This window comes from Streptopelia decaocto, assembly GCF_964273445.1.
Source record: "Streptopelia decaocto genome assembly, chromosome: Z".
Taxonomy (NCBI): domain Eukaryota; kingdom Metazoa; phylum Chordata; class Aves; order Columbiformes; family Columbidae; genus Streptopelia; species Streptopelia decaocto.
Window position 1 is genome coordinate 65,667,826 of NC_138657.1, and position 14,539 is coordinate 65,682,364.

General features: G+C 36.3%; 1 protein-coding gene across 1 annotated transcript in view; it reads right to left on the bottom strand.

Moving 5' to 3' along the window:
• JMY (junction mediating and regulatory protein, p53 cofactor) overlaps positions 1-14,539 on the bottom strand; it is a gene marked incomplete at its 5' end in the record, with an annotated part of 72,188 nt that overhangs the window by 28,831 nt on the left and 28,818 nt on the right. The window contains 2 exons of the mRNA XM_082075664.1: positions 4,344-4,513; positions 6,680-6,830. Of these exons, the coding sequence (XP_081931790.1) occupies positions 4,344-4,513; positions 6,680-6,830 (321 nt within the window). The remainder of the gene's footprint in view (positions 1-4,343; positions 4,514-6,679; positions 6,831-14,539) is intronic.

Below are 14,539 nucleotides of genomic sequence, written 5' to 3' on the forward strand. Positions count from 1 at the left end.
GCACCTTTTGCTGTACCACCCTGTTGAACTGGTGGATCAACTGTATTGCTATCAGATTATAGGACCATGGTCATTCTCATCTGCTGTCACTTACGAAGTAATAAAACTGAAGTTCAGGATAAAAAATTTTATTACTTTCCTCTAGCAATATATATTAATAGCAATTATTAAATTCTCTATTATCCAGCCTTTTAAGTAATCTGTTACTGTTCAAATAGAATGCAAAGTTATGTTTCAATCCACTTCATGTGAATCGTGATTGTTCTCTAGTTCAAGTATTCATTTTAATTCATTGCTGTTGCTGTCTCAGAAATCTCAGAAGAAGGGAGTAAAATTCACAGAAAAACCTCAGGTCTAGTGTGAATATAGAAACTCATCCTCAAAATCAACAGAAAACCATTCTAAAGAATTTTGGCATTATTTTAATAGGGTACAGGACACGATATTATTTAAAAAATGAGGTTAAGATGATTACTTACAATTAGTACGTGGGCAATCAGAAAAATTTCAGACACTAAAAGAAAACATCTCTTCCACATCAAAAGGGTGCACCACTGTTTTTACAAGCTTTTTTTCTTTTGTAGGACTAAATGTTCAAAATCCAAAGAACCTGCTTAACACCAATGATGTCCTCATACACAGACAGATCTGGTCTTTGCTCTTGTCATTCCTTCTGTCATAATGCACAACTGAAACCCTGATAAATGAGTTTCTTGAGTATTTTCATCTTCTTAAAGAAATATCCTGGGTTTAACTTCTATGCCTATAAAACAGTAGCTAAATGGTTTGCCAGAGAAGGTATTTCAGTTCTGATTTTCTAACAGTGCTGTGAATCTGTTTCAAGTGACCATAAATACCTCATCTTTTTCTTTCTCTTGGTCAATGGGAACTAAATGTCATTGATGCACAAAATCCTTCAAAGAAAAAAAGTCTCTGCAAATGCTGGGATTTGCCCTCTTTAATACTCTTTAAAATAGATTTTCTGGGTAAAAAATGTATAAAAATAAACTACGCTGTAATAAGGTTATTTCAAAAGAACTTATGTAGGATTTTTATAACTATTAAGTCCAAAGTAGGTTATTATTGGTAACGAGTAATTTTCTAATAATGCCTTATTGCATTATTAAAAGCCTAACTATGACTCCCAAGTTTTGACTGTAGAATATACCCCATTACTGCTTTCTTTAAACACAATGACAACGTAAAATAGCTTTTATTTCAAAGTCTTTTTCAACTTTTGATTGAACTGGTGAATATTACACAAATTTTTAATGTAAGACTAAGGAAAAAAAAATCGTCTTTACAAAAAAATTTACTTTTCCAATTTGAACACTGAAAGTGAAGAAAGCAAAAGCATTGATAATCTGATATTAAAAATAATAATTCAAATGTGATTGAATATATCTTCAAAGATTTTCCAATTTTAGCTTCTTACTCAGCCTTTTCAAAAAGCTGTCACTGAAAGAAAAAGCTTAAAAAAGATACAATGAAAACTATGAAGGTGAAATACACTTTTCTGAAAAATATTATGTTGCATCTGTACCAAAATATCTACTTCTTACAAAAAGATTAATTTTCCAGAAATAGCTATTCATGCCTTCTTGAAGAGAATCCTTATTAAAAGTCTGTTTTTTCAGATGCCAAAATAAAATGACAGTCATGAAATGCAAGATATACGTACATACTCCAACTCACTGGAAGCAAATATATCTTTGAATCAGGCTTAATGTACAGGAAAGTACTCCTAGAGTTATGAAACTATGAAAAATATTCTTAAAAAACCAGAGCAGTGCTTTGTCAGAATATAATTTTGTTTACGAAAATATCACAGAACACTTATGATGTAAATTAAATACTGGTTTTGAAGTGTATCTTTAGAACTTAACTGTACAGTTCTAAAAGGAAAAAAGAGAAGACTAGTTACTGAATCCTACATATGCAAGACGGGACTTGCTGGAATTTAAGTCTCCAGTCACTCACTTCCATTTGTCCAAACTATTTTACATACTTAGAGAATTACAAAGGATTCCCACTCTCATTTAATGGTTCTGTTTACTGTCACGAGGACAAGACTTGGCAACCAGTCCTCAAAAGCAGACTCTGGTCTACCTCAAAAGGAAAGTTTCCATCATTCCCTTCAAACAAAATTCAGAACAACAACAGATGGAACTTCAGAGGTACAAATCAGGAAAATAAAAAAGCACAGAACGTAATTTGTGTAGAATTTGGTTGTTTGTTTTTGGTTTTTAATACAGATAATCACATGGCTAACATTTTCAGCTGTCAAAAAAAACCCACAACCAACCAAAAAAACCCACCAAAACAAAACAAAAACCAACCAACCAACCAAAAATCCCCACGCAAAACAACAAAACTAATCTAATCCCCTAACCAGGTGATTTTCATATCATGATAACTTGGAAAATGTAGTAGCTTTCTATATATTTACAGTGCAGACACATTTTGGGAAACAAAAAAGCGCTCGATTAATACTAAATGAAAACTACAGAAACAAGAACATTTTTATTGTCCCTCTTGAACATCAATCAGCAAGGCTGGTGTAGATTTGAAGAAGAGGGAACTAAGTGCAAAGGAAACAAGCATATTATTTCCCATGTGTCTCCTTTTCCTATTCAGTGAGACTAAATTTATACACCTAAGCACAGTAGGAAGGTCTTAACTTCTTAGGCTTAAAGGAAAAGATGTATCACCTTTTCACTTCTTTTGCTAGTGTTGTTGTGGAGGGGGGAGGTTGGTGGTTTTTTGTTTGGTTGGTTTTTTTACTGTCATATCTTCCAAATATTAATGTAATTATCAAATATTTTATTTATTATAAGACTGAAACTTGTCTTATCCAATATGGGATTGCCAGTCACATTTGTCACATCCAGCTTTGCATACTTCGGGCTTTTACAATCTCAAAGCAAAAAACATGTTTCCGAACAGAAGCTTGTCCTCATATATCCCCATCACAAAGTTTTGACCTAGAGCTCTCTGTCCCTTGTAAGACATCATCCCAAAGCACCATGCCCATGGACACCTCTAAGATATTCCTCATTTCTCCATCCCCAAAACCCCAACCTCTCAATTCAGAGCCCTTCACCAGCAAGTATACTGCAATGAACTTCTTTTCTTGTGCAGCCCCTAATGCTTTTGCACATAAAAACAACCACTCACTTACCAGACTCAGATGTCATTCAATAAAAATTCACAGGTCTCTACTGGGAGAAAAATAAAATGTGCTACGGAAAAACATGATGTGTAGCTGCTCTAAATATGTGAACATATTTAATGTAATATTTCCAATTAGTATTGCTGGATTCTCTCATCATGTCTTAGCTATGGATGTCAATAGCCTCATAAACTCAGGTTTCCAGACAACTCTTGGCTTTCTAAATACAAAGAGTGTTGAAATGGAGGAAATGCTCTGGGTCTTCCATGTTTTCTCTCTTCCTTGCAGATCAAGCTGCCTTCTACAGAAGCTTCTAAAATAGGCACATAGTCTATCAGGGTTACAAACCTGCCAATCTACACAGTGTTAAAGTCAAGACTTCTCTGGATCACCCTATTCATAACAGAGCCACCGCCTTAATCAAAATTTTGCTGAAATATTTGAAAATTAATCTAAAAAAAAGCAGCTGATTGGCTAGAATGTCAATTAACATTAGTATTACAGAAAGTACTTGCCGCCAAACATCTATATGACAGCAAATTTTAAAAAGATTATTTGCAGCATTTTTGCTTTTGAAGAGGTGTCATAAAACCCAATAAATGTGGGCTTTTTTTCTGCTAAAGCATTTAAACACAGTGTAATGCACGCACTCTTTCCTCAGTAAAGCTGTGGCTAGCACAACCCCCTCTGGAAGACTGTGTTTAAGAGAGTAAAGTACAACAGGCTAGTCATCTATGTAATTACTAATGGTCAGACACCTTCCATCTGGAATGTCAGAATTATTCCAAAAAAGTGGTCATAAGCCTCGGAGAGCTGAAGTGTGGAGATGACATAGCAGCAGACTTCTGTCCTACCCCTTCTTTTCATTCTGTTCATCTCAGTGGATAGCTGTCAACATTAACAGTAAAAACTGTCATCCTGATTGACTAACCAGGAAAAGGTGAACAGAAAACAAACCACCACAACTATGTTGCAACTCCATTTGTTTAACATGGCGGAGAGTAATAAAAATTTAAATACAGACGTTTACTATTAAAAGCTGAAAAATAATTACTTTCAAGTCCAGAGATTTTTTTGTTTAGTTTGTTTGTTTTGAAGTACACCAACATTCTTTAAGGTTTGGGGGTTTTCTGCATGATTTATTTTTCTGTTTATTGATACGAAAGATTACCTCCTCTTTCAGTGCATGTTTCTTCTGTTCCAAACAGATCTCTTTAGCACGCATCAACTGCAAAGTCTCCTTAGAAACTGCATACTGAAGCTTTTCCATACGTTCCACTGCTGCTGCCCATGCTGCCTTACCAAATTTCTTCTGGTCTGCTCTCATTCGATCGTACACAGCTACAGAAGGGAAGAAAAGGCAGACAGCTTACCAGACTCTTCAGATAACTAGTGATTCTATTGCAGAGAGAATGCACATTTGTATCCAAAAGCATACAAGGTTCTCTTAGCAGGGAGTAGCCATTCTACAAAGTACTAACAATCAAGTACTCTTCTAAGTACTCCTAGGATCCAGGTCAATAAGTGATTAGCTGTTTGTTGATAATGTTATCATTTTAATTCCAATTTTTGTTATTCACAGAGGGACCATTCTGAATACCCAGTATCTGAACACTTCAATCACTGGTTCAGAGTTCCTGACTTAATAAAAATATTTCATTAATGCAGTTAAAGACCACATGATAGCATCCCAAATTTTCCACTCTTCGGAATGCCCCAATTATCAACTTCTAAAGTTTCCAGTATCCCCTGAATACTGATAATTTCTATAGTAGTCATAAGTTTAAACAAACTTGCAGAGTGAAAAAAAATTACAATTTAACATAAAAATTTCAGCTTGACCTCAAGTGCAATTCTGTAAGAACAATGAATAAGGTTTAAATAACATCTATCTTTTAACTCAAAATACAGGTAGCTTCACAAATTAATTCAGATTAATTGAACAAATTATCATCTGATTTTAATGTGCAGAGATGAATGAGAATCTTTTTCAGGAAGGCTTCAGAGTAGCAGGAGTCCCTTGCCTGATTCAGATTTTCTATTCTTGAGCTCCAGACAACATCCATGCTAACATGTCATTGTTCTATATATTAAAAATGGTGAAAATGTCATACATGCAAAGGAAAAACCACGAAAGTCACACAATCAAAGCAGCAGTATTCAGTCCTCAGGTGCTAGGAGGTATCATATGCTGTTGTTTGGTAATAAAAAATATCTTTACATTCTCATGTGTTTTTCCTCTGCCACCTGTTAGTATTTTGGTATGTAAGACTGCCCTGTGATCAGCAGGAGGCCAAAAAAACCTGAAACATAACAAAACAGGCAAGCAACCTGTACACCGAAGTTCTATGGTTGTAAACAAGTTCCATTTCATTTCACAGTCCTGACTACTGTACATTAAAAAAAGGATGTGAACAAAACAAAAGGTAAATATCTATGAATATACATTCTTTACTAACTGGGTATTTTATTTACTGCCTTTCTCATATTAGAAAAGGAACCAAAGTGATTAAATACATCCAGAATTTACTCTCATTAAATTCATTTCAACATGCTTAAACTGGTTCAGCCACTTTTTCACAATAAGGTGGAGTTTCATGTTATCCTTAACTTAGCTTGTCACCAAGAGGAATCATTTTGCAGTGACTGCTTCTCTTGAGGCAGATCTAGCAGTCACGCAGGGAGATGACAGGAAACGTAGCTACTTTCTCCTAGGCATACAGCTCATTTATCTAGTTGCACAATCATTAGCACCAAGGCAAAGAAAGAAGCACAAACTCATGGTCAGGCAGGGAAGACAGTGGGACATAAAACTCTACCAGTGGTAGACCACAGTCAAACTAAGAGGTGACATAAAACCACATCCTCAGGTGTGTTTGCACTAATAAGCTGATTATTTAAGTTAAAATGGCACAAGGGCAAGAACACAAATGTACATGGGAAGTCATGACCTGCTTTTACTTCTCCAACTCTTCACTAAAACTGCTGCATTCTTGAAACACAGAAATGCCAAAGATATATCCATGAAGATTTCTGAACAACAGAGCAGCTTTCACTGAGCAGCTGAACGGAGTTGTTGCTTAATATTTAGAGCTATGAAAAAAATTCATGAAAGGCAGAGGAGACAGAAAAAGTAAATTAATTGAAAGGTATTATAAACACTTCCTATGGTAGTCTGCTATAGCCCGTACAGAAGACAGAATCCATCAGGGACTCTGTGCTCCCTAAGTTCTTTGCAATTGTACAGTGGACCTAATACAATCATATTGAGAAGGTGGTTGTGGAACTTTTTATCTAAAGTCTCCATTCTGCTCGCTTCTGAGGATGTTCCAAAAAGGCTTATTGGTGAGATATTCAAAGAGACACAAAGAAAAAACAAATGGAAATGACAACTGCATTTTCCACATGGAGGACTGATTAAAAAAAGTACAATACAGGACATGGTAAACATTAAATACATTTTAAAATAGCTTTTATTTGGTGAATAGGATAGTCAAAAATAACTACCTTTCTGTGTTTTAGCTGTTATTTCAAAGTATTTAACTGTAAGATCTTGAATAGAAAGCACAGCCATGTGGGCTTTTCTCTGCCAATCAGCATCTTCTTTTTGCAGACTCTCGATTCTCCTGGGGCCTAGGTAGTCATTTTCTATCGAGATCTGAAAATAAATCAGTTCATAATTAACAACACAATAAATTGTTCCTATTTTGCCAACAGCAACCAGTTGCGAAGTGACTAAGAACGAAAGAAAAACAAAAAGGATACAAAACCACCAGCAAATCACTATGGCTTCTATTCAATAGAAAACAAAACGAAACAACTCCTTTAAGTGGTCCTTTCTGTTGAAAAAGTACATCCACAGTTTCATTACTATTTACTGGAAGCACAAAAAACTCACAAGTAAATTTGATTTGCCTGTATCTTTTTGTCAAATATCTTATTAGCTTCGGATAACAAGTCTGCTTCATCCAGGCTTTCTTCCAGCCTAGAATATTTGGTTCTGAAGTAAATGAATGGTCTTCAGTCAGTACAATGCTGGAAACATGGGATATGTTGGAGTAGCGGTAAGTAATCATCAATGTTTTGGTAGTTTTTCTTTGTTAATGATGACTTTGAAAAACTGGGAGTTCAGATATCTTTTCACTGCCAAGATTATGGGAATTGTATTTTGAAGTGACCACTTCAAGTGGAAATTTTTACACACTTCTAAAAAGTTAAGTTATTAAGTAGTCCAACTACAGACAACAGACTACATATCTAAATCATTACATATTTAAGCCTGCTTCTGCAACACCAAAGACTTAATTTTGAACATTCTTCATTTATATCAGTCAAGAAGACATCTCATTATCACATCTCACAATACCTCCAAATCCCAAAAGTACTCACAATCCTCTATGTGCCCAGATATTTCAGCCTGAAGTTCTAATGCCACAGATATTGATCTTGATTTCACAAAGCTTCAATCTCATCTAAAATAGCCATTCTACTCTACAGCTGAACTGCCAACAGTTTTTAAGTGACTGTTCAGGTTCTCTGCATATCCACTTATCCCATCTCTTAGAGGGATGATCTTCACTAGTAACAATATATAAATGCCTTTTAAGTAACTATTCATCTCTTCGAAAATGTTCAAAGTAGTCTAATAAGGTATTTTAATCTACTTCTTATATGTTTCCAAAACCCTTAGAAAGGCAACAGGCAAAATAAACATGTAGACAAATGATAAGTGAATAATAATTTTACTAGATACACTGTAACATGTAATTTGATGGAGCACATATATATCACAATTTCCACAGGGAATGTTATGAGTGGACAGACAAAAGTTTCCAAATAAATGTCAAACTGTATGTTTATACCAGTGAATGATGACTGGTGAAGTTAATGCTTCGCATTGACACAGAACTCTGAAACAGCAAGTTCCTTTGAGAATTAGGACAAAAAAATGAATACATTTAAAAGTCTTCTATTCCCTGGTAAAGATTAGGTAATTTGATACTGGAACTGACATGGGGTCACTGACTAATTTGTGTTACATTCTTGCAAGGCATAATTTCTAAGAGAATAAGAAGCCTCAAAATAAATTTTTTTCATAAAGTTTTGCCTGCCAAAAGATTATTCACACATGATGCAAGCTAGAGAGATTTATGATGGCATAGCACAATTGTACCTTTGTTCCCTAAAGCCAGTATTTACAAGTAACAAAAAGGGGAAGCACCTTTTCATTAACCGCAATCCCAAGTATGTCATCTGTGCTGTCATTCACACTGAGGGTATTCATAGAGCAAGGCACAGAACACTCAAGAAGACTTTGCTTTCATAATACCCATACGAGTATGCATATTTATGTGTGAACATAAGCAGATGGTCACAATCCTGAAACTGGGGGCACAAGGAAGAAGAAAGGGTTGGCAACATTTATGAGGATGGACCATTCAACCTGGTACATTTACTGATGCGTACCTTTCCTTTCCCTTTATGGCATCTGTTCATATACACGTTCACATTTAAAAGACACAAAGCACCATGCTCCACAAATGACTACTGTCTGGAAGGTAGTCCCCAAGTAAATGTATGAACAAGAACATACCAACCTCGTGCCTTAAGGCTGCAACAACACTGGCATGCTTAATAAGGTCTGAAATGATAGAGGGGACAGAAGCATTTCCCTAATGCTGCTTGAGCTGACATGCCCTGATGCTTAACAGTCTTATAGCCTATACCTACACGGCTTGTTATCTAGCAAGACAGTCAAACTCCTAGAATTATTGACCATGAACATTAATAAATAAAGACTCTTCCTGAAGTACTCTGTAGTACAAGGTAGAGCTAATGTTTATGTTTGGACTTTGCATTGCACAGCTTGGATAAGGGACACAAACACAATGTTAACCTTCTGGCTCTGAAGCCATGAAATGATGGAGGAGTGACATGCTGGTTTTGGCTGGAACAGAGATAATTTTCTTCATAGTAGCTCATATGGAGCTGTGCTTTGAATTTGTGCTGAAAACAGTGCTGAAAATACAGGGATATTTTGGTTGCTATTAAGCTGTTCTTGCACACAGCCAAAGCCTTTTCTGCATCTCACAATACCCCACTAAGCTGAGGGTGCGCAAGAAGTTGGGTGGGTACACAGCTGGGACAGCTGACCCCAACAGACCAAAGGGTTATTCCATACCATACAGTGTCATGTGAAGCAATAATAGCATGGGGAAGAAAAAGGGGCAATGTTTGGAGTGATGCTGTTTGTCTTTTCAAGTCACTGTCACACATGGTGGAGCCCTGCTTTCCTGGAGATGGTTGAACACCTGCCTGCTGATAGGAAACAGTGAAAGAATTCATTGTTTTCCTTTGCCTGCATGTGCAGCTTTTACTTTACCTATTAAACTGTCTTTTTTTCAATCCACATGTCTCACTTTTACCCTTCCAATTCTCTCCCCTGTGCCACCAGGAGGAGGGAACGAGCAGCTGTGTGGTGCTTAGTTGCCGAGTGGGGTAAAACCTCGACAATGGAGAAGGCAATCATTGTTTCAAAAGGAACATCAAATCAACTGGTGAAGACAGACTCTAGGTGCCAGTGGGGAACAGTCTTTGACAGGTGGAAAACACCATCTGCTTCCTTAAGAAAGGTGTCTAGCTAGGAGCTGAGGATATAAACTATTAGATGAGCACAGTCTGCACTGTGTGCTTGAAGAAAGACACTTGCTTCCCAGCTCTGTTTCTATTAGGTCAACGATGTTCTGAGTGGCAGCAAACTTTAAGAGTTCCCTTTGGTACCTCAGAAGTTGCAGTCTCTGGGGTCTAGCTGCCTGCTGCTCCCAGCAGGCTTGCAGTAATCCTGCACAAGCTTGGTGTTTCTGGGCTTGCCTGCCACACACACCCTGTGGCCTCTGAGAGCCCCTCCATCAACCTGAACACGCTCCTGTGCTTCCCATGGGGAAAGCAATCTTTTCCCATCCAGCCAGTGCATTCCACCTGATTCAATGTCTCCATCAAGACATGTAACAAAGAAAAATTGAGTTACTAAAAAAAAAAAAATACCACTCTAAAAGAAAATACTGCTAGCAAACTTTCTAAAGGCAATTACTGCCATTCTTTATAATAAAAACCCCATAACTGTGACAAACTAAAAGGCAGAGGGCATGCAAACATCTACTTTTGGCCATGAATGTGGCACATACTAGGGAAACATGGAAAAAACATACAGCCATAGTATGAGTGTAAATACTGAAAATCACCCATCACTTGAGGGAAGAATTACCCATTTTCAAGTGCAACCTATGTAGAATATTACCATAATCTCCCAGTCATTAATGAAATTTATGCTTGTCATCCTTTCAGGGCAGGACAATCACAAAACAGAGGTGAACAGCTGAGAAATAGCAGCAAAATATACATGGTGCCCCTTGACAAATGGCTGTCTGAGCCATACATCCCAGCCAAGTAAAGTACCACTACAGTAAATATATGCAAATATATTAAAACACATTATATAAATTTAAATAACATGATTTAGGTACATTTATATAGAGGACAGAAATTATTTAGAGTTGTATGTTATCATAGGAACTAGAAAGGAAGCCCATGGGAAAAAAAAAAAAAGAAGGTAGTTTAATTAAGGGAAGACCACAAGACCTGTAGTAAGGAGAAAAGTCGGCAAGGAAAGACAGGGAACCTGCCTCTGGAGATTTCAGCTCATGAAGAATATACATTATCTTCCCTCCCCATCTATAACACCTTCACGGTGGAAGTGACCACTATATCCATTTATTCTAGCTAGAATTTTAGAAGGAAAAGGGAAACACGCTTGGAGCATTAAACAGCAACATGAGGCTCATGAGTTTTAAAGATTTTGTTTTCCATGGAATTAAAAGGAAGCTCTTATGTGCTTCTGCATGCCATTACTGTTTGCAATGCATGCATAACATATTTACGATTCATTTTGCTCACTGAACACCTTTATGATGTGAGCATTTGTTGTTTTTATAGTCCATAAAAGAGCACAGCTCATTTTATAGACTAAGCAGAAGCATATTTTCTAAGTTACTATTGTTCAGAGAAGTCACCAAACAACTGAAATGGACAGTTACGAAAGAAAAACTAAGTGCTGTCATCTAATTGACACTTCTTTTAAACATATGTACCTATTTTTGATTCAGTAAAATTTTATTTCAGTTAAGAATTAAGAAAGTCTGATATAGTCATTGTTTTTTTCTAACCTAAAAAGCTTTTCAGTTTCCTAACATTTTCTCAAACTCACTTTTTGGTCTGCAAGTTGCTCAACTGGACTCAAAGTTCTAGAGAAAGCGTCGTCTAACAGAAAAACCTCTCATCTCACGACTAGATCACACAGCCAAATCTACAGCTTCTCTTCCTAGTAATCACTTTCTCAAAAAAAAAAAAACCACAAACACACACCAGAAAATTGACCAAACAAACAAACCCATTCCAGGTATTATTCCTGAAAAAGCTGTATTCTCTTTGAGAAGACTGCAAGCCTCATGGCAAAACTGACTAAGTTGGCCTTTTTTCCCCCTGATGATGAAACTAGCTTTTGAAGACTTCCATGTCTTGCAAGCTTTACTTCAGATTATGTTTTGAAACCAAGAAAATCATGACAGCTTTCACAAAAGTAGTTGTTGGAAAGCACGTAAGAGGGAGAAACAGCAGAAACATCTATTACCATCAGCTACTGCATCAGAGCTACAGAACATAAAGAACATATTTCTATAGCATACAGATACGTTTCTGAAGGAAAACAAATGAGTTCTTCAGAGGAAACAAACTGAAAGGAGGTTCCTAATCCAGCCTGTGAGCAAGTGAGAATGAATCAGAGGCAAAACTCTTCTACTAGAAACTTTTTTCTCTGGAAAAGTTCAGACTGTTGTTGAGCTTTGAAGAGAGTAAAGTAAGTTTACTGTGAGAAGATATAAGAAACAGGCCTGCAGCTACAGGATTTTGTTAAGTTTTACATAGTATACATCTCCTAAATAAATAAATGGTCCTCAAGGGTCTTTAATACTTTCCTGGTTCTTTCTGAAGACAGCTGGGAAAAGAATGGATGACACTGACAGAAACAGACTTGGGCTGGGTCTGTCCCATCTCTCTAGTTCCCTTCATTACCCCTCTCCTAGAGAGACTCATAGTAGACAGAAAAGCAGAAAAACATGCAACGTAACAACAGTAGGTCAGTTAATTATAAGAACAACAACAAGTTAAGGGACCACTATGGATAGCAGAGGCAATATACAAAAGGAAACAGCTTCATACAGAAAGGAGTTTTTCAGCTCAAACGCTCAGCTCCCTTCTTTTGACACATTCCAGGAGGCCAAACAACCAACTGCAACCAAAGCCTGCTGGATATATTAAGAACAATGCATGCATTTCAGCTTCATCGTCCATTCAGGGACTTCTCAAAGTTAGTCTTACTGGTTTCAATTTAACTGTGCTCCCAGCTGGTAAAACACACCCACCACACACCCATTTTCCAAAATATGTTATAATTTAATATGTACAGCCTCAAATATATTAAGTGAAAGCACTTCACAGTTTTACTGGTTTTATCCTAAAAAATACTGTAATAGACTTACTTTCGTGTTAGTACATGCAAGCTAACGTAGATTGGATGGTCTAGATTCCTTAAAATATACAGAGCATGTGACTAGCAGGAAAAACTACTGGGGTTTTTATTATCTTAATCAAGACATAGGAGAATGATATATACAACTCAGTAAAGACTGTAAAGGAAGTAACAAGCTAAAAAGCAAACAAGATTTTAAGACATACAAAACCAAGACTAAACAATAATGTCATCTTACTGCAAAGTGCAGTGGTGAATGTTTTCTCCAGAACTACGGAGAATTATGAAAAATTAAGAATTATTCAGAAGAGAAAAATAATAGAAAATTAAGGTTATGGCAAGAGTAAAAGGAATAACTGGGATTATTCAACTGTTTTTTTACCCAGACACATAAGAGTGTATGTAAAAAAGCATTAAAACCACTAAGTATTTTATAATGGCAACTGACGGAATTAAGGATAAATTGTGCAGCCTGAGTTATGCCTGACTTATTTATCCATGTGTATATCACAAAATCTTTATTTATATTTCAGCTTTATTGCCTGATCTCCAGGCTAAAAGTTCACCTTCATAAAGAAAGCACTCTCTTTTCTTTTCTTTTTTTTTTTTTTTAATATCTTGTTTAATAAGACATATTCTACTAGTTATTTGAAAACTTTAAGCAAGTGAGCTGGAGTGCTAAAGCAAGCGGGCTTGAGTGTTACTGGAAAGTCCTAGATTTCTGTGGATAAAAAGGACTACATGGATGTTTTAAGTCTTCAGTTAAAAAACACCTTAATATATAAAATAGACAAAATTTTAAGCACATCCATTGAGAATTCAAAGTATTTTTATATACAAATGCAGTGAAAATAAGAAAATAATAAGGACACAATTATTAGACAAGAAGAAATCAGATTAAACACATATAAATACTCACGGACAGGGATACTGAAAACAACTGTAACAACTGCAAATAAAGGCCTACAAGATCCAGTATAAAGCCAGCAAATATCATGAAAGCTTACAAAAACTATTTTTTTCCAGAGCAGTACTGAAAAAGTAGCACTAGATTTCAAACTATTTACAGATCTAGGCAAACATGGACTTGCAAAGCTTACACTCTCATGACCAAGTTTTTCTATCTTTGAAGACACTAAGCCCCTTTCCTTGCCCTCTACAGCCTGTATAACATTACATCAAAGTCTCTTCCTTCTTTCTCCATCCCTATCTCCAACACTGCAAAAGAAATCTCCAGTTTCCACCCTCCTTTATCGCTTGCCAGGAGACCCAAATTAGTATAGTCTGCATTTTAACATTCTTTCAGAGTTTCATCAAGACACCTGTTTGAATGGACCCTCTGATTCTGTACCTTCCTGCACTATTTTCCCCCAATTTTAGGTCAAATGCAAGGCTGTCCTGGCCCTTCCTTCCAACTATAATTATTACTAGCACTTGGAGAAAGAAAAAAAATTAAGACACATTGATAACTCCCAACTTCTGTTACTTATCATTCATGATTTATAGATCTTTTTCTTATCTTACATAAATCACAGGCTTTCTAAACTAAGGTAATCCAATTCGTTTACTCTGTCCTTGCACTGAGGCTGCTTGCAGGGGTATACTCTTATCACCCTCACTGCCATGCTGTAACTGTTCTGATCCTACAATATTTTTGAGAGGGAGAGAGTAAACCTTCAGCATTCAAGGTGCAAGTATACCATGGATATATACTAAGGCGTTATGCTGTTTTCTATTTTGCTTTTGTGCTTCCCCCACTGCACTAGTTATTCAAAACCCTTCTT